The sequence below is a fragment of the Coturnix japonica genome, chromosome 1 (genome assembly GCF_054131305.1).
Source record: "Coturnix japonica strain WE chromosome 1, WE-NBRP24, whole genome shotgun sequence".
NCBI classification, from domain to species: Eukaryota; Metazoa; Chordata; class Aves; order Galliformes; family Phasianidae; genus Coturnix; species Coturnix japonica.
Window position 1 is genome coordinate 133,175,998 of NC_140663.1, and position 27,164 is coordinate 133,203,161.

A 27,164-nucleotide genomic window follows, 5' to 3' on the forward strand; every position below is an offset into this window, starting at 1 on the left:
CTTCCCAGGTACTGGTTGATCCTTGGTCCTGCCCGCCCCTGCCACAGCTTCCTGTGGATAAAGCCTTCCTCTATGCAGACTGCCTGTGGGCCCTTCTGCTCACCAACCCATCTGTAAGGCCCCATCTCTGTATGCTATTTTTTCACACTTCTCCATTTCCTTGGTCTGGCCAAAAGGTAGTTGTCCTCCCCATAGATGAGCCATTCAGTCAAAGTCTTTGCCATGTTCAGTTCCTCATGCGCCAGCATGAAAATTTCTTGGTTGTTACCGTGATGTGGTTTGAAGCACCACGTTTAAGGTGAGCCAGACACCAAGATTTGGAACCTATCTGTACATGTGTACTATAATGGTGTCCTAAATCTCCTCTTGGCCCTTCCCTACCAGAATCATTTTGCAACTAGAGCTCGCCAGGACCCACACTGGAGCAGTCTCTCTCTGTTGATGACACCACGTAACAAGGTGGTGGGCATCATTCAGGAGCTTCATCAGGGCAGCAAATGACTCTGTACAGACGATACCTTGTCTTGTGGCCACGTTTTCTGATCCACTTTTAGAGAGTTCTCAAAGAGAGAACGGGGTTAATCTTTCTCCATAGGAGGATGAACGTGTCCATGGATGCCTCCCATTGGGACACACCAGCAAGTAGAGGAAAGGTTGTAGTTTGGGGAAATGAGAATAAATAGGTAACCCAATTTTATCAGAAAGGAGGGTCAGTGTGTACAAGCCCATTCTATAGATACAACATAATGAAATGTTGAGGCAGTCAAACATTTCTAATTGGACGTATTTAACTCCAGTATTAAGTCAGATAGAAGTAGGCCCTGTACTGGTACCTGCTCCATCTGAAACACCTGCAGTTTTGCAGGGATAAACCCGAATTCACTTCTGATGCACAAAGTGATTCTCAGCCCCTCCGTCCCAAGTAAGCCGTGCAGCTTACGCCGCCCTGCTTTGCTGGGTGGTGGTTGCAGATCCCATTACTGCAGTGCCCAGGTGTCCTATGGCCTTTCCATAACAACTCGCCTTTCCGTTCTCGGCTACCTATTTTTAGAGCTTTATCGATATCTTGCTAGGAGTGTGTTAAAGAGCTTTGCTCAGGGCCAGCTGTAATCACTTGTTTGTGTAAGAGAGCACTACAAGGCTGATCTGTTCTACAGCATTTCCCAAACAAATGAAACCAGCACCGTTTATTCTGCTTGCATGCCTTTTCCCCGCCTTCTCTTTACTTTTCAATATAGGTTGTTGGGAAGTGTTGCCTTGCATCGATTTTGTGTCATGATTGTTTCCATTTACAGAAAATATTTCTGTATGCAGTGTACCTGCTGTATAGGTTTAGCAAGCTGAAATCTTCACAGATTTTTCCGTAGGCTGGATGTGAGACCACCAGGCTCACCACAGCCCGTTCTGTAAAGCTCAGCCCTTTGGAAAAAGATGTAGAAGAGAATGAACTACAAACTCTGTGAACTCTGACAATTAGAAGAGCAAACCATGCGCTGTGTGTACCATGTGAACCATAATCTCCACAACTCCAAGATAGATCACGCCAGTTCCTAAATCTTGGGTCACTTCAAGTCGATGGGAAGAAGTTGTTCACAGAGGGCAGTGAGGCACTGGCATAGGCTGCCCAGAGGAGCTGTGGATGCCCCATCCCTGGAGGTGCTCAAGACAAGGCTGAATGTACTCCTCAGCAGTGTGATCTAGAGACTGGCAACCCTGCCCATGATAGGGGGCTAGAAACAGATAATCTTTGAGGTCCCTTCTATTCTAAGCCATGCTATGATTCTATAAGTCTTTAACATGTTCTTGCGTCAAAACACAGGTTGGTCAAGAGATGACATTTGTACTTGCATTTTTCAGTCAACACCATGATTCATTTTGTAGGACTGGTTGCATAAGTTTACAAGATAGTTCATCCTGTCTTTGCAGCCGTTGCCCTGGTAGGACTCTGATGTGCCATCCTTAGGAAAAAAAATCTAAGTACAGTTTGTTTAATAACATGCTGAAGATAAAACCTGTGAAGATATGATGCACTGAAAAGTTCAAATGTTCACTTAGAGATAGCAGGTCTCAGTGTGAATCTGATGTTTCAGAAGAAAAATATCACTGTGCAAGTACAAAGTGAACAAACTATTCAGTGAAGAGCTGCATTTGAGATTTTGGTATGCTTCAAATGACACTCAGCAAACCTGCACTGCCCTTGGTGACACACTGTACAGGGAAAGGTTTGAACTCCCAAGTGAGTGCAGGATACCTACACTTTTGTTTGTCTTCTTAAATATACTGCCAGGTTTCAAAGATACCTGTTTCTCTCCAGTAGGAAGGATCCAGTTGAGGCTTGGAGTTAGGAATTCCCCTGCTGTGCCCTACTTCCCTCACCAGCCTCCCTTCATACTCAGCCAGGACTCCTGTTTGCCTGCCCCACACTAATGTTGGGAGTGCCCTCACCAGCACTCCGGGCTCCACTGGCCCAGCAGGGCATTGCCCAAGGGCTGGCTGGGGCTCAGCAACAGCTTTGGGATCACTGTGCATTTCTGCTTGCCCAGCTGCTCTCCTGGTGCACCACACAAACACAGCACAGTGTGTGTTCTCCATGTCTGCTAGTTGTGGTGTGCGTTGGAGGCTGAGGGCCAGTGTGCAGGGGTATTTCAAGGCTGGAAGAGATGGTCGCATCGCCAAGCCTGAAAGCAAGGCCTTCAGCACCTCCTTGCAATGGTCCACATGTTATCCACACAGCTCTGTCTTCTCTGCACAGGTGCTGCCGAGAAGACAATGTTATTGGAGAGTAAACAAGCAAGACATAAACACTCTTAAGGCTGAGCTATTGACCTCAAGTTGTGTTTTGAGGAAAAATAAAAACCCGCTGTTGACAGAAGTGATTTTACAATGTATCGTGTGCCATTAACTCACTGGGTCTGCACCCACTCGCTTAACTACCTGTTGCCACAGGCACTGCTAATGAGCCACAGATTTTTGGCATCAGCCCAGGGCGGCTCCAGGTAAATAAAGCTTACTTTAGCTGCTTTATTTATATAAAGGTCTGGGCCCTCCTCTCCGCTTTTCACTCTGCCCTGTGCCCACACAGTGTGAGCGTGGGCTGCCTGCCAGAGGAGCTGCCTCCGCTCTGGGCTGCAGATGATGGTGTGCCTGCTCCTGAGGGGAGAGCCCGGCCCGACACAGCTCAGCTCTTCCCACACATGCCCCTGCTCTGGTTTGATGTGATGGGCTGGCTGGGCCTGATGGTGGTTGCATGCAGCTGAGCTGCTGCAGGCCCATCCTGTTGACCCCAGGCCCCAAATCATTGAACATTTTGAGTTGGACCCACAAGGATCATGGAGTCCAACCGCTGTCTCCACATCACACCACCCAACATCAAATGATACATCTGAGCGTGGTGTCCAAATGCTTCCTGATCTCCAGCGCCCTTGATGCCCTGCCCACCGCCCTGTGGTGCAGACCCTGTCCCTCACCCCCAGCTGCCCCTCCCCTGACAGCTCCATGCTGTTCCCTGTCGCTGTCACACAGAGCAGAGCTCAGCGCTGCCCTCCACTCCCTGTGAGGAGCTGCAGCCGCCATCAGGCCTCCCCTCAGCTCCTGTTCATATTGCAATCAATGCATTACCCGTATCAGTTCTCACCTTTCTGTCCAATAACAGCTACTCAGCGACGAGCTGCACGTTTGCAGTTTCCTTATGCTTACTCTTCTTCCAGTTAGAAACACTGAGCCAAAAACATCTTTTAAATGCACAGACTCTAAACAAACATTAATTTGTTGCTTTCTTTTTTAATCTTCGCTCCTGGCTCACGTTCTCGGTCTTTAAATAATCAATAGTTGTTATCAGCTTTTCAATTTGGTCAAAGTCTCCTCGTTGCCTTTCTCTGCCAGGGCCTCAAGAAAACAATTGTACCAACTTCCCCTAAACCTTGAGCTGAGCTCTACTTTGTGGCACTTAATTAATGACAGAGTGAGATACCCATCAATTAAAATATCCACCCATACAGCCAAGATGTTTTTGCTGGGACACATTCTTGGAATAATTCACAGTTTTAACCTACTCAGTTTACAGAAGTCACATACCGTACTTTCTAATCACCACAGGTAGCTTAACTGTTTGAAGTTAGGCTCCCTAAGTTCTCTGTTATGCCTTGAAAATGCACTGTGCTCCCTCCAAGTACGAGGCTTTACAGAAGGAAGGTGAAGCTCTATCCCTGAGGAGCATTTGCTGTTAGTAGTCCTGCTGTCTTCTCAGCTCTCCTATGAAATAGGCCCAAGAAGCAACTCCAAACCCTCTGAGCTCAGCCTCTGCTCCTGTCACTGGGATGGTGACAAAAAGCTCCCACAAAGATCATCCTTAATACAGCAGCTTTCTGGATACTCATCAGAAGGAATCCTCTGTTTTCATTTTTAGGGCATTTGTGTGGCAGTTTTTGTCATGTTTGGCTTAAGAGAGGCCTTGAGTTCTGAGAGATAACAGGAGCGGAAGCCGATGTGACCCACGTAGTGTGTTTATCTCGAACTAGTAGGAAAGCCTGCAGCCTCTCTCATTCTGCACTGCTCACTTGGATGTCTCCCTCCAGGACGTGACATTTGAGGCTCTCCAAATTGGAGACATAGGATTTTGATGGGTGGACTGTTCAATGGACAAAGAACCGGCTGCAGGATCATGTCCAGAGTGTGATGGGCAATGCCCCGGGCAAGCTGATCTAGCTGTGCATGTCCTTGTTCTCTGTAGGAGAATTGGACTAGTTGGCCTTTTAAGGTCCCTTCTAATGCTAATGATCCTATGTCAAAAACTTTAAGAGTCAACAGTAACTAATAGGGGGTAGTGCTCCTCTAAGCAAACTACCCCCCATGTAAAGCAACATCAGCAACTAATGTTGAGCTCTCCAACAGGATCAAGGAAGCCTTCTGTGTACCTGAATTAAGCGTGGGCTATGGGTGCTCCTCATTATTACCCGAGAAGAAACCAACCTGCCCAGCAGCAGCCAGGTAATCATTAAGTGCGTGCAGCAGGAGGTCAGCAGAGCGATTGCATAAAGCCTTGTCTCATAACAGCAGCAAGCATCAAAGGGCTCTATGCTTCCTGCGGGAGGAATTTCTCTTTTGGCACCACCGACTGATATTTTGCTGTTTCTGTGCAGCTTTCCTAATCCATCCCAAATCCCAACAAAACAAAACCACCACCAACAAAGCCCACAGTAAATAAACCAAGTCCCCAAACCCTCGTCCAGACAAACCCAGCAGTGAGCACAGCGCTGCCTCCACCTCGGAACCCCGTCGGGCCGAGGGCGGACACCCTCCCGCAGCCGCCCCGCGCCCCTCCCGCACCTGCGCGGCTGCGGGCGGCGCTGGGACCGGCCGGGGCGGGGGCCCAGCAGAGCCGCCTTAAATCCCTGCCGCCCCCGGCTCCTTCCTTCCCTCCCGCTGTCCGCTCTCTGTCCGTCCCTCGGTCCCTCCGTCCCCGCGCGGCCGCCAGCAGCGCGCCGGCCCCATGGGTAGGTGCGGGGATGGGCGGGTGGAGCGCGGTGTTCATCCCGCTGTGGGGTAGAGCTGTTTTCAGAAGGAGTTTGACAGAGGTTGAGTTGTTCGGCGGTTTGAGGTGCCCGGGAGGAGCCGTCGGTGCGGCTGGTCCTCTAGACTGGAGCACTGCCTGGGCTCACAGCATGAGATGCCCGACAAAACTAATGTCGGGTGCTCAACGTGGGATGCCCAGATAAGACCGATGTGGGGTTCCCAGTACAGGGTGCTCAACAAGACCAATGGGGGATGGCTGGCAAGTCCAACACAAGTCCCATAATGTGGGACACCCAATACGGAGTGCCCAACGGGACCAATGCAGGGCATCTAATGCAGGGTGCCCAATGCAACCAGTGCAGCTCAGATGGGTTGACTGCATCTTGTATTGGTGATGAGCAGACAGAGCTTACCCCAAAGAACCTGGGTCCTGCTGTCTTGTTGGGGACGATGATGGCACCCCTGTAAGGGAGAAACCCTCTGTACCCATGTAGCATCAGGTTTACTATGCTATGGGTTTGTTTAGTGCTCGTTGTGTCAGTCTCCTTTTGGAAGGGGGTCTGCAGCCGCCTGTCCTGGGGACAGCAGCATCCTTGTGAGGCTGCTCCAGGAGTAGGCAGAGACTCACCCACATGAGAGCAGCTGGCTGTGAACCAGGAACATCCCTTGGGAGATCTCGAGCTGCTAAAAAAAATAGCTCGATATCTCAAGGAAATACAGCATGTGGCTGCTTAGAGTGAAAAAGAATAGTTCTAGGGCTTGTTTTTTTGTGGGGAGAGAATGAGTTACTGAGGTTTGCCCTGAAGAGGGAGTGCTCTGACGTCCAGATCTGTCACTGAAATTAGTGCAGGATGCCCAGTGTACTGTTTGTTTGGAGGTCTGTCCCCGAGGCTGCTTGGGAAGTTTAGGTTCTTATGTTGATATGTTGGCTATCTGAATAACACTGCTTATGTACTACATCATATTTCTATATATTATGTTGTATTCTTTATAGAATTGTGGGTTTGTATGTGTGTATGTAGATATTACAGAGTGTCTGTGCTGAATGGAGGGAATAAAGTCAAAGTAGTTGACACGCAGGTGTCCAAAAATGAAGTCATACAATTCTCTGGGGAATGGTGATTTCACCCTCTTGCAAGGTGAAAAAAAGCCACTAAAACAACAAAGCAGCCACCTGCCAGTTCCATGGTTATTATTGTAATGATTATTTAGTTTTTACCCAAGGCTGAGGTAGTGGATTGGAGCAGGCTGCTCAGGCTGGTGTTCCCTGAGTGTTGTGGTGTATGTGTTTGGGAAATGCCAGAAAGCAGAAATAACCATGGAGTTAAGAAGACTATCACTAGTGCTTATCTACCTTCCATGTATCTGCTCACACAAGTTGTGTGGGGGATGTTGCCAGTACCCTTAATGATCTGGTATTTGCATGTGTCCTTAAGTTGGTGCATTAGCGCTTTCTGGATGTGACCTGAGTTTTAGGAAATACATTCTCACATTGCCTTCTTAATATATTCTGTTCTTCCCATAAAGGCAGCTATCCAGAGAAGGAAAGAATTGAGTAATTGATCTTATTTTTTTAAGCTTTCCAAAAAGGCTTTATTAAAGTATCATGCCCAACACCATAGTGTTGCCGTCAGCTGTTCTCATCTGTTCTGAACTATGGACTAAACTGTTAGCAAACATATTTTTTCTTATAGGGATCTATTATGGGCTCACTTATTTTGCAGGCAGGGATTTCAAAGTTCACATCTTGTTCTTGGCCTTATCTTAATGATAATGAACTTGTTCATGTGGTGCTCTGGGAAATGCTGACATCCACTTTGTGGGTGCTGGTTTCCCTCTGGTGTAGTGCAAGTTCAGCCGAGCATACCCTGATGGACAGTGCTCACAGGACCCTCCAGATCAGCCTCCAGATCACACACCCATGTGTGGCCATGTGCATCACCAGTTGGGCTGTGTGCTCAGCACTTGTTAGGTCTGAGTGATGGGCAGGACTCAGCAGGGTGCTTCAGCTGTGCTCCTCACCCCCAGCTTGTCCTGGAGGTGACAGCCCTGTGAGTGAGCTGAAGTGGGGTGTATCTCCAGAGGTGAACTGTGTGTGCTGTGCAGTTGTGGGAGTGCTCACCACAGTGAAGGCAGCACTTTACCTCATCACTCCTTTTCCATGTTTCCCTGGCAGATTATGTGATTTTTAAGCTTTAGCTACATTTTAGTCTGAAAAACAAGAGGAAATGGAGCTTTTTGATAGTATTTTTGCACTGTGAGTCCCTCTGACTGAAAATTCACTTATCTTAAGTCTATGTGTGGTTAATGAACAATACTCGATTTGAAGGTGAGCTTTTCCCATGTTTCCCTTTGGCTTTAAAGAAGTCTGACTCAGTTTGCTTTAACATGTGTTGTTTTCTTCCTTCTCCCCCACAGCTGCGAAAAGTAAGAGTAAGGGCCGCTCAGTGGTAAGTATTGCTCTCTTATGCTATAGCGAGTTGCTGTGCTTGCTCTTTGGGTTACTTTGGATAAACTTAGCTGTGCAAAAAAACAACAACCCCAAATCAAAACAGCAAAAAAACCCAACACCCTGTAAACATAAGATAAACATACTTTATATGTAAAGTAATGAGTTACTGGCCAACACAAACAGCAGATAGCCTGGCAGCTTCCTACAGCCCAGCTAGGCATTGGCATGCTCACCTGATAAGAGGGCTGAAGAGCCTTTGGCCACAAAGATACCAGCTGGGAGGGGAGGGTCCCCGGAGCTCATCCTCACTGTCACTGAGCTGTCAGCACCTGCTGGCTCTCCTCATGGCTTTCTTCCTTGTGAGTCTTTGAATTGTTAACAGCACCTCTTGGCAGTCCTACATCTGTCTGCAGCCTTGAGTTTCTTATCTTTCAAGGCTTTACTCTGCAGACTTTCCCTGCAGACTTTCCCACAGCTTCCTCAGTAGCTGAAGCCAAGGGTGTGCAGTTGGGTGGTGCCAGTCCTCAACCTGGGATCCCCAGGGTAGGGGAATGTTATGGGGTGTTATAAATAAGATGCAGCTTCTGGGTTCTTATCTATTCTGTTGTGGATTGAGTCCTTTCTGGACATAGGGATCACAACAGTTGTGTCAGTAAATATGTGCATGTGTAATGCATGAAGGCACAGATAATAGATGCTGAGACAAACCTTTCATGATAGTTCCTCATGACTCTGGAGCAATGTTCATGCTCTATTTCTAATCTTTTCCTGACAGCTTGTTACCCCTGTGCTCTCAAACAAGGCTTCTCCTCCCTGGCTTGCCGTGTGGCTGCACAAATGTTTACATGCTTAATGATCATTCCCAGGCTTGTGCTCTCTCTTCTGTGTGACCTCCAGGCTGCTAAAAGTGGTGCCCAGGCTGGTGGTGGTCATCTGGAGCAGCTTCTATGTTCAGCTGAGAGAGACCAGCACTCCTATCTGATCTTCATAGAATCATGGAGTGGTTTGGGTTGATTGATACCTTAAAGCCCACTCAGTTCTAACCCCGCTGCTGTGGGCAAAGCTTCCACTCACCAGCTCAGGCTGCCCAGGCTCCCATCCAACCAGGCTGTGAATGCTTCCAGGGATGGTGAATCCACAGCTTCTCTGTGCAGCTGTGCCAATGGAATTTGGGATAAATGTGGATGGTCTTCATCTAGAGACCCCTCTTCCAGTCTGTGGAGGACATGAGAAAACAAGAGCAACAAATCTGTTTAGGCTTCTGGTTTCTGTTGCTCTAAAGCTGAATGAGTCACACTCAGTGCTCACCTTGGCTGAAGTCAGATTCTTTGAATGAAAATTGTTTGCCAAACCACAGATAAAATATGCACAGCAATAGCCAAGGAGACAGCAGTTGGGGCTGCTTGGTCATCCTCATGGCTGAGTCATTCTAAAGCCAGTGACGCTCTCACCACTTCTACTTCAATTTCTCTTTCATTATTTACAAAAAGCTTATTGCAGCACACTGGTTTTGTCACATGCCGTGCTGCTCATTAAGGCTTTGTCCAGAGTTTACTGGTGATGTGATCTCTCTGATTTACCCACTCCAGGCAGGATTTCCCCGTATCAGGTTCCTTTCCTTCCACGCTGCTTAAATTTCATTAGTTTCACCTGTGAAATGTCTTACACCCCTCAACTATTTATTATCAACCCTTCAGACATGCACTGCTTTTTCATTCCTTTGCAGACAGCTTGCATAGACACACTTGTTTATTCTTAAGCACCAAAGCCAGAAACATTTAAATATCAGCTTTATATGGCTCGTGGGTGCTGTATTCAGATGGCTCTCAAGCCCTTGTAAAAGTATATTATCCTATTGTTCCTAGCTGTCTTTCTGATAATATCCAGATGCAATAAAGTTTATTTGAAATTAATCTACAGGTAAAAATGGCTTTAATTTCCTTATACAGATAATGGTTCACCCAAAGATCAGACCGTATGCTCACCCACTAAGAAAAGCGTGTGGTCAGAAACTTAATGTCCAATTCCAATGGTTAGAGTGAATTTGCAACTGAGGGATGGCTTTCTTCTCTGTCACAATGGGACAGAATTGTGTAATAAGTTGTGCTGAAGCCATGGAGATGCCCATCACAACAGCGGAAGGATCAGGAAATCTGGCAGATGGTGCCGTGCAGTTTTAGCCTAGGAGTTAAGTCAGTTTTATTGCCAAGAAATAAAGGATTCTTTGCAAAGCAGAGAACCTGTAAGGATAAGGAGCGTACCTGAGATTTGTTTGAAGGAAATGGTTAATTAAATGTTTGTCCCAACTGATAATATTTATCTGTTGAGCCAGGCTTCACGTTTCCTTGTGCTGCTGGGGCATGGGGTTTTTTTTCCAAGAATGTTGGCTTTTTGCTTCTTTGATTACCAGTCAAAATTACTGCCATTGCGTAAGATTTTTTTCAAAGCGCAATAGCTGGAAATCAAATAAAGCCTTGCTAAAGACGTCATGTGAAGAGAAGATGGGAAGTGTGAGAGCTGAGAACCAGGAGGAGAAAGTGGGTATTGACTCTTGATTCAGGCGAATGGCATCCTCCCACCTCAGCCCACACAGCCTCCTCACCCCGAGCACCCACCTGCTCTGACAGAGGCTGGATGGAGATTGCTCAATCAGTAGAGCACAGCACAATGTGGTAGTCTGTGCTGCACAGCTCTGAGCCCCTGCTGTCTTTTGTTTCCAGCCGAGCTGCTTTGGTTACCCCTTGAGCATCTTCTTCATCGTCATCAATGAGTTCTGCGAGAGGTTCTCCTACTATGGCATGCGAGGTACAACCCAAATCCTGCGTCCGCTTGTCTCTGCTGCTGCTCTGGTTTGTAATCTATTTTGTCCTCCCTACAGCTGTGCTCGTGTTGTATTTCAAGTACTTCCTGCGGTGGGATGACAACTTTTCTACAGCCATCTACCACACATTCGTTGCTCTGTGCTACTTGACGCCCATCTTGGGAGCGCTCATTGCAGACTCTTGGCTGGGAAAGTTTAAGTAAGTGCTTATTCTTCTCTCAAAAAGCAAACAATAAACCCAAACCAATATACTTTAGGATCTTGGCATTTTCACCCCCGCTATCATATCTGAAGCTGCACCAGGGATTACCAAAATTACTGATCTGCTCGTGTGTTAAGCTCAGCACCTGAAAGTAGCCATTGAAATGGTGAAATAACCTGGTATTGAGACCTTTAGAATATATTCTAAAACATTTTGTAATTTCAGTATTGGCTTGAGTCAGTGGGAGGTCTTACTGAACTGCAACATTCTTAAATTATGAGCTGTTTATGCTTGCATGCAGTTGTTCAGAGAAGTAATGCTGAATGAAGTGCTTTAAATGCTTTATAGTATAGCCAAATTACTTTTAACAGCCTGATCTTGCTCTTCTTTATAAATGTCATGATTCTAATAGTGTTTACTTTGCCAGAAAAAGCCCAATAAAGAGTTTTATTGAGGGCTATGAGCGAGGAATGCTGTCAAAGGTCTCCCAGAGATTAGAGATGGAGCTGTCCTTGGAGCTGGTTGTCTGCAGTTTGTGGTCTTCTGCCAGGCTGATGGCCCTGGGAGACCAGCTCTGTAATCACTGCCAGGTGTGCTCTTTGTAGTTGGTCTGATCAGTGACGTCTCTTTGCAAACAGTTTGATGCCTTGCAGGTAGAACACGTGTATGCATTAGTTTAGATGGCATGCTTTAATGAAGAACCTGATCACCAGATGAGTGCTTCCTCTACTGCTCTTTCATCAGGAAGCTCCAAGCTTGCTGTGGGGCTTTCATCAAACAGATCTGGGTTGTCCTAGATCCCTGAGCTTTGCCCTTTATTACTGTGGGCTGCTTTCCCTCTGGGGCTGCTGTTTCTGGAGGATGAACAACAGCCAAGTACTTAATTTCCATCAAAGTGTGAATGGAGCCTGTTCTTCCGTACAAGGAAGAATGGACGTTAAAGGCATGGGAGACATGGTGATTTTGTAATATTGCCTTCACAACAGTATCTCTAGGGGAGCTTTAAAAATATGTATTTAAAATATATTTAAGCTGCATGGAGGAAAAAGAAATAAAAGAACATAGAGAACATTTAAGCAATATTAAAATTAGCATAAGTTGCATATCTTAGTAGAGTAGTCAATTTGTACTTCACTGTATGTGAAATACGACATGGAATTTTCTTGAGCTGGTGATTAAACAGCAACCACTGAAGATTTAAATATCTCCCATGACATCGTGATGCTTAGAGAGCCTATTTGTCATAGCGCCTTGCTTAGTTAAATAACGTTATATGATTAAGCAAAAGTCTGCATCAACTATGTGTATGTATAAACTTTTAGTTGTCGATGTAAAAGTTTATCTCTTCTCTTTATAACAGGACCATTGTGTCCCTGTCCATTGTCTATACAATTGGGCAGGCAGTCATGGCTGTAAGCTCCATAAATGACATGACAGATCACAACAGAGATGGCAATCCTGATAACATCGCAGTGCACATGTGAGTTGACCTGTACATGAACGTTCTCCAGGTTGGTGGGTGGACAGCTTAAGACTTAAAATGACACTACTTGCATTTCGACTGTCTTGCAGTCAACATTTTGTATACAACTAAGATAGCAGAATGATTTCTTTTTTCTTTTTCTACTTTATCCCAGTGCCCTGTCTATGACTGGCTTGATTCTCATTGCACTTGGAACTGGTGGGATCAAACCTTGTGTGTCAGCATTTGGTGGGGATCAGTTTGAAGACCACCAGGTATCTTCCAGATTTTCAGTCATACACGTATCTTTACCAGTGCTTGGCTACTACTGTAATACAATGAAGTACGTACCTAGAAAAGTGCCTTGTTGTAGCACTTTGTGAGTGAAGAAGGTAGATATCAATTTGTCTTGAACTGTGCAAACTAAGTTGGTTCAATCTAAGCTAAATAAAGTGGCTCTGGCTGGCCCTTTCTAAAACCATTTTTGAAAATCCTTTCTGTTCTTACTGTAGGAAAAACAAAGAAGTAGATTCTTCTCTATCTTTTATTTGTCCATTAATGCTGGAAGTCTCATATCCACTGTAATCACCCCAATTCTCAGAGGTAAGTCCACACATTTGTTCATGAGGTACTTAAATGGCAATAAAGGATGAGTGTTGGAATGCGAGTCATACAGGCTAAAATTAACAGGAAATTCAGTCTTCAGGTTTTCTTGTATGTCATCTGACTTCTCAAGGATGAAGTACTACTAAAGAGGGTTTCCAGTCTGGGTTGCTTTCAGATCTAGTACTTCCGATCCTGAAGAGGTATGCTCAAGCCACCACAAATTCAGAGGCTAAAGTCTATTTTAATTCCATAGAGGTACAAATACTGCACCTCTTCCAATGTCTTTAAAACAGTCACTCAAAGTTGTGTTGTTTGGTGAAAAGGGAAAGTGGGAGTGCTCTGCTCTGGAACTGAAGGAGATTCTTTCTGAAGTGTGCCCACACAAAGTGTAGAAGCATTTATGAATGTGCAAACACGCTGATCCGTGTGGTAAATCATGTTTTTATACGGTACAAGGTTGGTTTCTCTTCTGCTTATAGCAAGCTTATACAGCTGGTGCAGGGATGTGATGATGTGAGTTTGAGGAAGACCGCTTTTGCTCAGGAGTGAGAGAATACGATACAATCTCTGGAATAATCCTAGTGCACTGGGCTGCAATTCTAGCCCTTCAGTTCCTTCATGGCAGCTGGCTGAAACAGACCATATGGAAGCATTTTAGGGGTCTGCTTTATGCAAATTCTACTCTTTCCCAAAACAGAAGGAGACATGCAGGTGCCGCAACACGCATTTTGCTTCCATGATGATGCAGGGTGAAAACTACCTTGGAAAAAACTAACTAATTTGATTGAAGAAAGCTGTACCATGACTTTCTATAATTGCTTAAATAAAAAATTATTGCCCAGAGACTGTACCAGAGTGAGTCTCCCTTCTTGGAGACCTCCAATAGTCACCTGAATGTGGTCCTGGGCAAACTGCCCTGGGTGACCCTTATTGAGCAGAGAGTGGGACCAGAGGTCCCTTCCAACCTCTACCGTTCTAAGATTTCTGTGATGCATTTTTCCCCTTCTCAGTAACATAAGTTGAACTGCATAGTGATCATTCACCTTGTCAATTATCAGCAGAGACTTCTTTTCCCTTGAGTCAACAATGAATGCAAGGAATAGAAACTCTATGTGAAACATTGGCAGCAGTCTCTGGGATTTGTATCTAACGTTACCTTATATTTCAGCTCAAGAATGTGGCATTCACAGCAAACAGCAGTGCTACCCACTGGCATTTGGAGTTCCTGCTGCCCTCATGGCTGTTTCATTAGGTAAGTTGGATTGTTTCCATCTTGCTTTCTTGCTGTGCTTAGGTGATAATGATTTCTGAATCATGAGAAAGTAGTTGAAATCTGCAAGTATGAATCTCTAGAAATACCTGATTATTTCTGCAATATGTGACTTGTGAAACTTTTTTTTTTGGAGGGAGGGCAGAATGACCCAAAGTATTCCCTCTTTTAAATAAGAGACTGGTGGAGCTGAGGCACAATTAATCTGAATGGCTGTTAACGAGGGTAGACTGTGACAGGACAAGGGGGAATGGTTTTAAACTGAGAAATGGGAGGTTTAGGTTGGATATTCGAAGGAAGTTTTTCACACAGAGGGTGGTGACACACTGGAACAGGTTGCCTAAGGAGGCTGTGGATGCCCCATCCCTGGAGACATTCAAGGCCAGGCTGGATGTGGCTCCGGGCAGCTTGGTCTGGTGGTTGGTGACCCTGCACATAGCAGGGGGTTGAAACTAGATGAGCATTGTGATCCTTCTCAACCAAGGCCATTCTATGATTCTATGTTATGATATAGAATAGTCATGTAATATCCTGTCTAAATTGCTTGGTATGCTAGGTTATCTAAATAAAAGGTCTTCTAAATGTAGGATAAGGACTCAGAAAATGCAATTTTCAGGTATTGTTCATAGTCCAGGCAGTGAACTGTGTGGAGTAATTGCCCTTTTACTAGTGAAATACAACACTGGTATGCCAGCGTTTATCAAAATGGTGTATTTTTACTAGCTGCACTGCAGATTGCTCCTTGAGCCTTTCAGCTGCCATACAAAGACCAAGAAATTGATGCTCACATCAGCAGATTTTAGAAGTTGCATTTTATTATCTGATTTTGTTTTTTCCCACTGGTTTGGCTGGTGTATGCTGCAGTGTTTCTCCTGGACATGGCACCCAGGTGGGACACCAGCTCTGCTGTCACTGTCTTATCAGTGCACCCAACCCAGGGTGACAGCAGCTGCTCGTGTTAGCCCGCACCTTGCCAACACGTGGGAGGGTGAGGCTGGGAAACGTGTCTGCGTGTGGGAGCTGAGAGAATGCTGACAAATGCTGTGGCACAGGTGACGCTTCACGTGTCCCTGCGTGATGTGACATGCAGTGTCCTGGGCTCTTGAGTCCCTATTGAAGTGCAGCAAGGCCAAAGAGCAGATCCAGAGTTGCTTTGACCATAATTTATATCCTACCAAGAATGGCCACTAACCCCAAGAGTATCAGGGTTTAGTCCTGCATCTTTAATAGTAGTATTTACCGATATTTATTAATTTGATTTGTTTTGCTGTACACTAATATGGCAATAGTCAAGTTTATTACTCCTTACAGAGTTTACTCCCAACTTGATGCAGCTGCTTAATTATGTTTTTCACACTAGATTCTTTGCCACTGTTTCCAATTAACCACAGATTCCTTTCTGTTTGCTTACTGCAGTTGTGTTCATAGCTGGAAGTGGGATGTACAAAAAAGTTCAACCTCAAGGCAATATAATGGTCCGAGTCTTTAAATGCATTGGAGTAAGTAGTGCTTGTATTCTCAAAAAGTCTGACAGGAACCTTCAAAGCTGCTCAGTACATAGTGCAGAATTCTTATATTGGATGAGGAAAACTCTTTTCTTTCCTGAAGACTTCTTACTTACACTTCCAAATGTAGTCTGCCTTTTTACTTGTCTTTATTCATATCTCAATTGATACACACAGAAAACAAAGCAAGATGTTAACAATGTGTTAATGTATCCCATCTTCTGGGAATTATACTTTTGCTCATTCATGTACTTTTATACAGCTTTATAGGGAGACAGGCAAGTATGCTCTGACCTGAGTCAAGAGGCAGTAGTATAACTTCCCATAAAGAATTATTGGCTATTGAAAGAGTGTATTGTTTACAACACAGAGAATATTGATCTCCCCTGTGCTAAGGAGGATGGGGCATTATATATCAGTGAAAGCCTGTGAGGAAGGAAGCTAAATTTGCCTTCCTAGCTCTGCATATCCCAAACTTGGCATCGTCTAAACTTTGAGGTCAAGGCACTTCTCTCATTCATGGGCTTCCCCATTCTCCATGCAGACCTGTGAGGCTGTAACAGCCCAGACCGTTGCTTGTCCTATAAACACTCCACAGACCAAATCTCTGTATGTGCCTCTGGTTGTCTCATAGACTACTGCCCCTATGGCCCTGCCTGGCTTGGTTTTGCATGTTGTCACATTCAGAAAGTTTGTGTAGTCCTTCAGGACTATATTTTGTGCATGTTAAGTACCAATACATTTCTACAAGTTGCAGTTTCTTATTGTGGAGTGTGCTCTTACAGCCATTCAGTTCTGAGTAACAGTGCGTCTGACATTCTCATGCTATATGTAAGTTGGTCTTAAGTATGCAGGTCTCCCAGTTCCTAATAGCAATCCACTTTAGAGCTGCTCAGAGCAGCTCTGCTTGGTTTACCTGATCCCAGGTACACACTTGACTGGATAGGCAGCATGAAGTCTTAAATGCACTATTCCTTCCAGTGCTTGCAGCAGGTAACAGGGGTCACCCTGGCACCCTCTAAAGTGCTAAAAGCAGGAGTGTCACTTGTAATAATAGAAGCTGTTTTATAGTTAAAAGTATTTAAATGTTATTAAACAAAATTCTAATGGGTTCTCTCCAGTTTGCCATTAAAAACAGGTTCCGGCATCGCAGCAAAGAGTATCCCAAAAGAGAGCACTGGCTAGACTGGGCAAGTGAGAAGTATGATGTAAGTACTGTGTGAGCACTGCTGTCCCTCAGCATCCCCTGGCCCCAGTCTGTGTGCTGTCTGCTCCGATCCATTGCCCTGAGAGCTGGGTTAACAGCTTTTGCACCTCTTGATCGCGTATAAGTTACTGGCTTATGTCCCATAGTCCCCTGGCTGTGTCCTTTGCTCCCTGCACCCTACACACCCTGCACTTCTGTTGGTGTCAGCACAAACCTTAGCCCCTCCCCTTTATTTTATTTTTACCTATATGTAATTCTCGCGCATGAAATGCATTCCACACTTCCTTGTCATTTAAGTGCCTCCTAAGCAGTGCTGCTAAAACCTAACAGGAAAACAGCACAGCTTAGAGCTAAATCTGTTGCTGTGGGGGTATGCCAAGAAGCACAGACATTCCTGCTGTCAGTGCTCCCTTTAACTGGCACCCCACCCTGGTCGGGTGTTCTTAACAGAAATTAGGAGTAGTTCTGGCAACATCCAAAGTTCAGGATATGGGTAAACACTGCACGAGAGGTCTCTTGTCTCCACCTGCTGCTGCACTGCAAATTGCAGTGCAAGTGTTGGGTTTTTCACTGAGATATATACATTTGTATTTCTCTTTATCTACAGAAACGACTGATTGCTCAGACCAAGATGGTGTTGAAGGTGCTTTTCCTTTACATCCCACTCCCCATGTTCTGGGCACTTTTTGACCAGCAGGTAAAATGGAAATGCAGTTCTAAATGTGCCCCGTTGCTCTGCGTTCTGGAGGCACTGTACCTGTAAAGATCTTAGTGTAAGGGCGGGAAGTACTCCACAGATAATTCAGCCCAGTTATGATGCACAGAGGTTACTCTGAATCAGCGCTCACACAGTATCCTGTGATGGACCATGAAGATCACTTTGTTCAAATGTTCATGTTCTTGTAGCAAGCTGTCTTTGCTTTTACTGTACTGTCCACTTTTCTGAACACTTTACTTAGGAAAACAATTCAAGAGGAAATTTGGGAGACTTATTAACCATGGGATTTAACTCTCTCTTCTTCCGTCAAGGGATCGAGATGGACACTGCAAGCCACAACAATGGATGGGGACTTTGTAGGTTACTTGTTTTTATTTCCCCCTACAAGTTTACCTTTCAGACCTGTTTCATTTGTTATCATAATACTAACATCTGTGTTATTTTTTTCCCCCCCACTAGGGAGCTATTCAGATTCAGCCAGACCAAATGCAGGTATAATAATCTCCTAATTGACAATCCTAAGCACTTCCCCATGATATACATGATATATTTGTAAAAAGGGGCTTTGAAAAATACTTACTTCTTTTTCTCTTTATGTTCATCTTTAACAGACTGTCAATCCGATCCTGATTATAATAATGGTCCCAGTTGTAGATGCTGTGATTTATCCTTTAATCCAGAAATGCAAGATCAATTTTACGTAAGTTGATGTTTTTACCTGAGTTCAGCAGAGGTTCATTTTAGTGGCTTCTTTAAGATGCTCTTCTTGCCCTAAAGAAAAGCAGGCTTTCAGCCAAGAGAAAAACGATATAGTATTAAAAATGGGGTTAATAATTAAAACATAATAAAAGAACTCTGAGAGGTAAACAGGCACCGCAGACCACAGGAGCAGAATTTAATAGGAAAGTGATAGTGTGGTTTCTCTTCAAGGTGAGGTCAAAGTGCTTTGACTACAGAAAAGATGTTATTTACCATTAATGTCTTCCACTTCCCCATGTCTAACACTCTCCACCCTCACCAAGTATCGTAAGTAGAAACACAACACAACCTTTTGCATCTGATATCTTCTGGGCTTAAAACTACCTGAGACCAGATGTATTTTCCTTCCAGTCCCAGGGAGGTGTTTTCACACAGAAGTGTTCAGTGAGCCAGTTTTAGAGGGTACTGCGTGTTACTTTTAATATTGGCAATGAACTGGCCAGCATTTGCAAGCAGGAGGAATGGAAAAGGCTCACCAAACCGAACAAGATACAGGAAAGCTACTGGTTTCTAGACTTCTGTCAGCACTAGTGATGCTTCTGGACCTGGCTTACCTTGAGCTTGGGTGGATCTGTTACAGGAGTGGCTCAAGCTTCCAGCAACCAGCTCCTCAGCTTATTGCCCTGTGATGGTGATAGTCTGCTACCTGTAGCCCTATTAATTTCCCACTGCAGAAAAGAAAACTAACGATTGAAGCTTTGAATCAAATATTTGTCTTAACTTATAGATATGTTCTGTTGCTGCATTAGGCCCTTGAGGAAGATCACTGTTGGCATGTTCCTTGCTGGCCTGGCTTTCGTCGCTGCTGCCCTTTTGCAAGTGCAAATAGATGTAAGTTCAGCCAGGTGCATGTACTGAATTCCAATACTTTGTTAATGCAGAACAGTCTCCTTAAGGTGAAAACAAGTCAAACACTGTGTGTAAAACACTTGTAAATCAGGAATATGTATGTGTGCAGAAGTAGAGGGAGTGAAAATACAAAAGTATCTTGCAATCCACTGATTTCATTGGTAGTAATATTAGACATAGGTAGTAATATTAGAGTGCTAATCATCGTCCTGCAAAACATCTCATTTGCTGTTATGATAAATCATGCATTAAAGGCAGCCTCAGGTCTTTAAACTGAGATTAGAAGCTAAAAAACAGAGATTTTCCCTAACAGGGAGATGCTTTGTACCCCTGATCTCTTCCAACATCTAAACTGGAGGTGAAGTGTGATTCGCCACAGCCTGGGAAGCATCATTGCACAATGAGCAAAGATGATTTTATGACACCTATTTAAGGCAGGACTCAGCACATCTTGATTTTCCTGCTTCAAAGGGAGAAGTCATGTTTAATACAAGTAAAAGATGTGGGTTTTCCTTGTAGCTGGGGAGTCAGTGATACTTCTGGAAGGTATCCCAAGGTCTGAATTGCCATCCCAAAGCGTCCACCTTTCTTAGTGCACTATCAAGATGAGCTGCTCACCTCTTAAATAACATTTGTGTGGAATGAGGAGATCTGCACCCTGCAGAAAGGAAGATTTAGGTCTGTTTTAGTTGTGTGATTGTACTTAATAAAAAGACTGAAGTACAGGAGGGCCGAGGAAGAATTGAAATAAGTGAGGCTCTGCAAGAGCAGAAGCTACGAACTGTTAGATCAGGTGGAAAGTGGAGTCTCCATAAGTTGGTCATTTTCTTTGGTGCTTATGTGTGTTTCTGAGCAGCATGAAGGCTGGGAAAAGAAGTCAGAACATGCATAAAGAAATTCAGAAACCCGTGCTTTCCTAGGATAGGGGGAAAATGCCTGTCCCCTGAACTGTGGTGTCAATAGTAGCAGCACCTTGCAAGAAGAGGAACATAGAAGCACTGTGAAGGAAAAACATCCTTTCTGAGGGAGCAGTCGGAAAGCTTTGAGGCTAGTAACTAAAACATGATTAAAATTGCATTCTAATGGATGGCAGCCACAAATCATCGGGCAGGTGCTAATTTTCAACATGAGATGAATAACAGTGTAGTTATTACGTTACATTCTTCAAGTGGCTTAGGATAGAGCACTGATTTGCTTCTTTTTTTTCCCCTACAGAAAACTCTTCCAGTTTTCCCTGCATCTGGACAGGCCCAAGTCAAAATAATAAATCTAGGTAGTAGCAATGCAGAAGTTACATTTCTGCCCGATCTTCAGAACGTGACTGTTCTTCCTATGGAGTCAGTAAGTAAGGGGAGATGGGGAACAGAAAATCAAATTTGAATGGAGCAAGTCAAAGAGGTTCTTAACTAATGGTTGAAAATCGAGTATTTTCTATGGTTTATTTATTTATTTTTTTAACCCCATCTATTCATTTTAGGCATTTTCTTATGTTAAGGAATGATTTGTTACTAAAAACACACAGTGTTTCTTGCTCAAGAGATGCCATTTCTTAACAGTAGGGACTGCTGTTCCTTCTAATAAGAATAATACTAAAAATCCATCCAGGCCTAGAAAGTCACTGCGCTTACTGTAAGTGATCACTTATATAAACTGGAATATGTTTCTGTGGCTATCTCACTTGAGCTCCAGATTTTGCTGCTGAAGAACCCTTTCAGGGTCTTTTACAGCACAGTTTTGATGGTTAGCTCTGTTACTTTTGATGTAAGATCCCTGTACAATTTTGATCCCCTCAGATTTGGTGTTTCCTCCGAGGTAGAGACAGATGCTATCATGTGGGAATTCACAGCTGTTTGTCTTCTTTGTAGACCGACTACAGGATGTTTGAGACTTCCCAGTTAAAATCTGTAATCGTAAACTTTGGGAGTGAGAATAGAAGTCAAAGTATCGACTCAGCAAGCAGCAACACGCATACTGTCACCATTAAGAACACAGCAGCAGGCATTGTTTCTAGCTTGGTAAGTCTCCCTAAATCCTAAGAAGTACATTAGTGCCATAGCAACTGTCTATGTGGAGTGTGGGACTCCCTAAAGCAAACAGAACAACAGAAAATACACCAATATCTGACCAACCTAACTTGGAAGTTACTGTTTTGCTGAATTTACATGTGTGGTCTTAAAGAATTTTTGAGTAGATGTTTCTTAGCAGGAACCTAAATATAAGGTCTGGAATCTTGCTCTGAAACGTCTGTGAGTTCTCAGTTGTATGTAATAGTGTGTGTTTAAACTGTTCACTGGTGCCAGTGAAGCGTCTTGACTAATGGTCTCTTCCACCAGCACTCTGATAATTTCACATCAAAACCAGAAGAAGGAAAGACTCTAATCAGGTAAAATTGATTTTGTTGCTCAGCTTTTCGGTGGCATGACTACTTCTTCAGTCTCCCTCTTCTGGGGATTCTATTTGTTTAATGCCATTTTCTATACTGTAGGAGATGTCTGCTTGCTGGATGCCTCAGTTAGAGGTTCAGGGAGTATAGTAATTTCCAGAACAAAATTTATCTGAGCTATCTTATGTATCTATTTGGTGTATATCTTACCTAAATCTTGGAAGCAGGTTTCACACTGCCTAGATTTTTTTTGTTGTAGACAACGTGTCTACCTTCTTTTGAATTGTAGCTAAGAAATGTTCTACCAATTATATGGGTTGTTTTTTCCCTATATCTTCCATTTGTAGATGTGTTTGTTACTGTCAGAAGTAAGTACTCGCTTTCTTCATTTCCCAATGAAAGCAATAGGATTATGTAGGTTTGTCTTGCTTCTTGCATGAGCCATGTCTTTGGGGATTTACAGTTCTTTCAGAAGTGTTCATTTTCAAAAGTTAAAGGCTTAATACTCATACTGCCAAAACATGAAGTAAAACTTGCATTCCTTGAAATACTAACCACTGTGTTAATCGTTCTTATATGTTAAAGGTTTGTAAATAATCTGCCTCAGACAGTCAACATCACTATGGGTGGCACGGCTTTTGGAATACTGGAGGAGACAAGTATCAGTGATTACAGTCCTTTTGCAGGGGGAAGGTAAGCGCATCCCTTACCTTAATCTAACCACTTAAATAGACATACTTGACCCTGGGAAAAAGACATAAGATGTTTTAATTTACACAAAATTGTTCGTACATATGGGCTGAGTTGTTTTTTTTTCTTTCTTCAGAACAAATGAAATAGTAGTTACTGCAGGTTCAACTAATTGCACAACGACTTCAGAGGCGTTTGGATATGGTGGTGCTTATACGATCATAATCAACGCAGTGAGAATGGACAACAGTTTTTCATTTTAATGTTCTTTAATTGAAAAACACTTGAACAATTATTTCTCTTGCTCTTACTTAAACATATAATTCTTACGTTAAACTGTCTGAACAGAAACACTAGCAAAGATAATGCTGAGTATGGTAATGACATACTACAAAAAAGTCCATATCAATCACTAGTGGCTTTAAATCCTTAGCCCTGCTTGACACAAAGCATTTGCATGAATTCTGCTGTGAAATAATTGCATTTCTTTGCATGCTGTGTGGTGCTTTGTACACAACACATTTTACTCTCACAGGACTTTATGTATGATTATATAGATGACACAGCACTGTTTAGAATTCCTCTGGTGTACAGAATCTTTACGGCTGTTCCTAATGCATCTTTTTTTTTTTACTGTTAGTGTTCTCAAGACGTGACTCAATTGAGATACATTGAAGATATCCAACCCAATACAGTCCATATGGCTTGGCAGATCCCTCAGTATTTCATACTTACATGTGCAGAAGTAGTCTTCTCTGTCACTGGGCTGGAGTTTTCCTACTCACAGGTAGGCTTTGCTCTTCAGATCATTCATGTGTTAGCTCAGGACTCTTAAGCTCCTAACCTGTACAAATGGAGATCTCCTGAGGCTTCTTGTTCTTAAAAGGTGATTCCATGTTACTGCTTTGTTTGAACAGTATTCTCTAGAGCCCCCTAGCAGGACTATGGGCAGGTGCAAAATGGACTTGTTTCACTAGCATTCTGTTTTCCACAGAGCTAACTTCAAGTATCACTTGAAGATTTGCTCACCAGTTTTCAAATCACCTCATACATGACTGTAAAACCAAACTGGAGACCCCTTAACTATAAACTGAGCCACCGCTGACACTTCTAAATCAAAGTTGCACCCGTTTAATTATTTTTTTGCCCTTGCAGTCTTTGACAGCAATTTGTACACTTTAAATTCCTTTGTCTTTGTACTTCAATTTGTATTGCTAGCTCTGTGTTTCTTCCCTTAATTCTTAGTATCTTATGCAGTTATGAGAACGTATGTTGCGGCTTGGTTGGTTGTGAAGTGCTCCTTTTCTTCACTTAGTGTGTACAAAGTGAGATAGCAGGCATGTTTTACATTTGTCTACTTAGCACACACAGAGTAAAAAGTGCTTCACCAGCAATTAGAAAACTCTTGTTTCTCAAAGCTTTCTTGAAATCTGTTGAGTCTGAAACCTGAAACAGGTAAATAATTCCTCCTCCCCCATGGAGAACCAGTGTTATAATGTGAAAAACGCTGTAAACATCAGGAAGTGTTGGCAGTGTGACTAAAAGTTAAGTGCTTTCCTTCTACAGGCACCGTCTAACATGAAGTCAGTGCTGCAGGCAGGATGGCTGCTAACAGTGGCTGTAGGTAACATCATTGTCCTTATCGTGGCTGGAGCGTCCAAACTCAGTGAGCAGGTAAGTGCACATGCAATCAGCGTGTCTTTGTATTACACTATTAGAAAGAGGCTCTTACATGAGGGGAGTCCTGGCTGATGTTTCTTCTGATGAACATTTGGACAAATCTTCTTCAGACTACCTATGGTGCTCCCTAGTGAATCAAAAAGGGGTGATGTTTCAGAGAGGGAAGAGCCTGTCTTTGAAACATGTCTGTCAGTCCTGGTTTCAGCTGAAGTAATCAGAGACTGCATTAAATGCAGCTTTTTGAGGGGTTTCAGATGGAGAGAGAGAGAGAGAGTGCTTTGAAAGTAGAGTTACTAGTCTCACTCTCCACTGCGGTCCATAGAAACATACCTAATATTTAGTCCTCCAAAACATGCAGCACTTGTGTGTGCTGAATTCCACGTTTGGAACTGACCTCATTCCTTGCCAACAGTAAAATGGTGTAATTCTTTGGAAAAATAGCTGCTGATGGCTAAATTATACTTCTTTTTTTTTTTTTTTCTCTTCCAGTGGGCAGAGTATGTTCTCTTTGCTGCTTTGCTGTTTGCAGTTTGCATTATTTTTGCTGTCATGGCATATTTTTATACGTACACTGATCCAAATGAGGTTGAAGCCCAGCTTGATGAGGAAGAAAAGAAGAAACAAATAAAACAGGATCCAGACTCATATGGAAAAGAATCTGAAGCTGTCTCTCGGATGTAGAAGGTGCATTTGAGAGCATTTGTAAATCATGGTAGCCCATTAAGTGTCTCTGCCATAACAGGAATCAGGGTATTGCTGACATCACTGGGTAATATACCTCATGTGAGAGACTAAGAAAAGCTGTTCTGACTTAACGTACAGCCTCTTGGGAAGTGAGACAAAACGATTAATCTCTTGTACAGAAGATGGCATCCTGAGGAAACTCCTGCAGAATTTGCACTCTTAAAATGTACCTCAAGCTTGATACCATAGCATTAAAACATTGAAATTGCACTTGGCACTATTAGACACTCTAAAAAAAAGATGTATTTTTATACTGTATTTCAATTTTATAACGTGGAGGGGTGGGGGGAAAAAGGTGTTGCCAAGAAATAGTAATTGAAGCCAAACTGTCTGCGTGACCCTTCTAGCCTTGCTGTTACTTGAAAGCAGGTCACATATGCCTTAAATTCTTTTGTATGTCCTTATGGATAGTGGGAGAAAAGCTCTTGGATTTCTCAGATTAAAATGTCTGTGCTCCACATAGCAGTAACTTGGACACGCACTGTGATGTGCTTCATGTGCTTATTATTAACTGCCCATTGGTATGTTCTTAATTAACTGTATTAATGGGATGTCCACTGAGGTGAACAGACAATGGCGAATGATGTTTTGAATAACCAACAGGAATAAAACTTGTGTTGTCACAAAATACTGAAAGCAGTGTAAGACTATGACTTACAGTTGCACGGATCTCCATCCACACACACAAGTGGAATAGCATGTTGTTGGGGAGGAGGGGCTGGGGTGGCTGTTTGAGAACTGGAGGAGCAGGGAGCAGTGTAAGCTCGGATGAAAGGGAGGATATTGGCGGTGTGGTGTCATGGATGAGGCCAGTGCAGAAGCAGGAGCAGATTTTTTGCTATGTCATCTTCATCATTGCTTTCTTGGGCAGCAGATGTGGCCAAACCGCTTGTGCTTTGTGAAGGGTCATCTTCAGTGAGATGGAGATCCCAGAGCTTTCCTGTGATGGGACAGAAGGTATTATTTTTATCACAGTGACGTACAAAGCACTGAACTGACGTCCCTCTGCAGTGCTACAGCAATTGCATCCTTAAGGAAACCTGCTTAGCGCAGAGCTCAGTGACATGGCCTTGCCTTGGCAGCAGATGTATGGGAAAGAAAAGGCTGGCTTCCCCTGAAATGCCAAAATGGCTGCAAGACCTCAAACAGCCATAAGGGGATTATTCTGGTGCAAGTGGCTGTGTTGGGTAACGACAGGCTGCATTTCGGTAGCGAGGAGGAAATACAGCATGGAGCTGGGAAGCTGTGTAGCTGAATAAGAGCTGCATAAACGCGATGCAAGAGCCTGGAGCAAAGCTGAGCCCTTTTGCAGCGCTTGCTCTCTATCTGCTATTGCCGCTCCTCATCTGACCTGTGCCTGCTGTGAGTGGCAGATAAAACCCTGATGAGATTAAGGTGAAATCTCAGCTGCCTGCCCATGAGATTCAGCTGATGGCAGTGCACGTCCCAGATGGTTTCTTTCCGCTATAGCCCAGATAGACCTTTTTTTACTTCATATTGAATGTTCACTCCTTACACTTGGGAAAATAACTTCATTTGATTACAATGAACTTTGTTTAAAATCAGGAGTCCCGGAGCTCTGTTGTGGTTCCTTGGTATTAAAAACTGAGCGTGTCTCTACTTAGATGGGAGTCCTATTTCCTAAAGGTCTTATCTTGAAAAGCATTTCAAGTAAAGGTTAATTCAATTGGCACAGCTGCTTCGGGCCCGTGCTGTACCTCAGCAGGGCGCCGGGATCAGTGCTGTGAGCACCACACTGAATTAATGACACTGAGCACATCTTGTGCTGCAATCTGTTCCCACGTGTAGGCAGGCAGGGCGCTCACTGCTGCAGGAGTTCACCCAAGCCAGACCCGAAAGTGGCCCGGATGAGCGTGAAAATGAGGGCTGTTTAATCCAGGTTGGGCTTTTGGCCACAAGGCTACACTCTGGGACTCCTCATTCTCTTTAGTACTAACAGGAATAAAATATAAAAGCACTTCCTCTTTTGTTTAATGTTTTTTATCTTCGTGAACTCCAGACCCCTTGCACCCCTTTATGGCTCAGACATTGGATTCCAGCCCGAAGGGTGTTGTGTAGGGGAACACATTTCCCCTGCCGGCACCCACTTGTCGTTTCCAGCCACCAGATGGCAGAAGACTACACAGAAGTGGCTGGAAAAGTGCAGTGGCACTGGGCCTGGTGCAGCAAAAGCCCTCTCGCATTGCTCCCTAATGATCTCCCGCTAGTTATCCCAAATACCAGGGTATCCTCCAAAATAAGGTTGGAAAAGATCTCCAAGACCATTCAGTCCAACCATCCACCT

General features: G+C 44.0%; 1 protein-coding gene across 2 annotated transcripts; it reads left to right on the top strand.

The window, feature by feature from the left end:
- Positions 1 to 5,424: 5,424 nt before the first annotated feature.
- SLC15A1 (solute carrier family 15 member 1) lies at positions 5,425 to 25,489 on the top strand. Of its 2 annotated transcripts, XM_015851531.3 has the most exons (23): positions 5,425 to 5,492; positions 7,930 to 7,961; positions 10,684 to 10,768; positions 10,842 to 10,983; positions 12,347 to 12,466; positions 12,624 to 12,723; positions 12,961 to 13,051; positions 14,223 to 14,306; positions 15,741 to 15,823; positions 16,951 to 17,037; positions 17,644 to 17,733; positions 18,066 to 18,110; positions 18,214 to 18,246; positions 18,366 to 18,454; positions 19,263 to 19,344; positions 20,578 to 20,703; positions 21,228 to 21,377; positions 21,696 to 21,745; positions 22,331 to 22,438; positions 22,572 to 22,668; positions 23,076 to 23,222; positions 24,002 to 24,109; positions 24,605 to 25,489. In XM_015851531.3, the coding sequence occupies exons 1-23, from the start codon at positions 5,489 to 5,491 to the stop codon at positions 24,794 to 24,796; spliced, it is 2,145 nt and encodes a 714-aa protein (XP_015707017.2). In that variant the 5' UTR covers positions 5,425 to 5,488; the 3' UTR covers positions 24,797 to 25,489. The 2 variants fall into 2 exon arrangements, with proteins under 2 accessions (XP_015707017.2, XP_085409108.1); XM_085552982.1 differs by lacking the exons at positions 5,425 to 5,492; positions 7,930 to 7,961 and adding an exon at positions 10,303 to 10,500.
- The last annotated feature ends 1,675 nt before the right edge of the window (positions 25,490 to 27,164 follow it).

Bases quoted from the DNA above. Each gene is read 5' to 3' on its own strand.
- SLC15A1 (XM_085552982.1), top strand. From the start codon at position 10,324: ATGGGGTTTTTTTTCCAAGAATGTTGGCTTTTTGCTTCTTTGATTACC. The intron at 10,769-10,841 runs GTACAACCCAAA...TCCTCCCTACAG, and splicing joins CTCCTACTATGGCATGCGAG to CTGTGCTCGTGTTGTATTTC. The intron at 17,734-18,065 runs GTAAAATGGAAA...TCTTCCGTCAAG, and splicing joins GGGCACTTTTTGACCAGCAG to GGATCGAGATGGACACTGCA.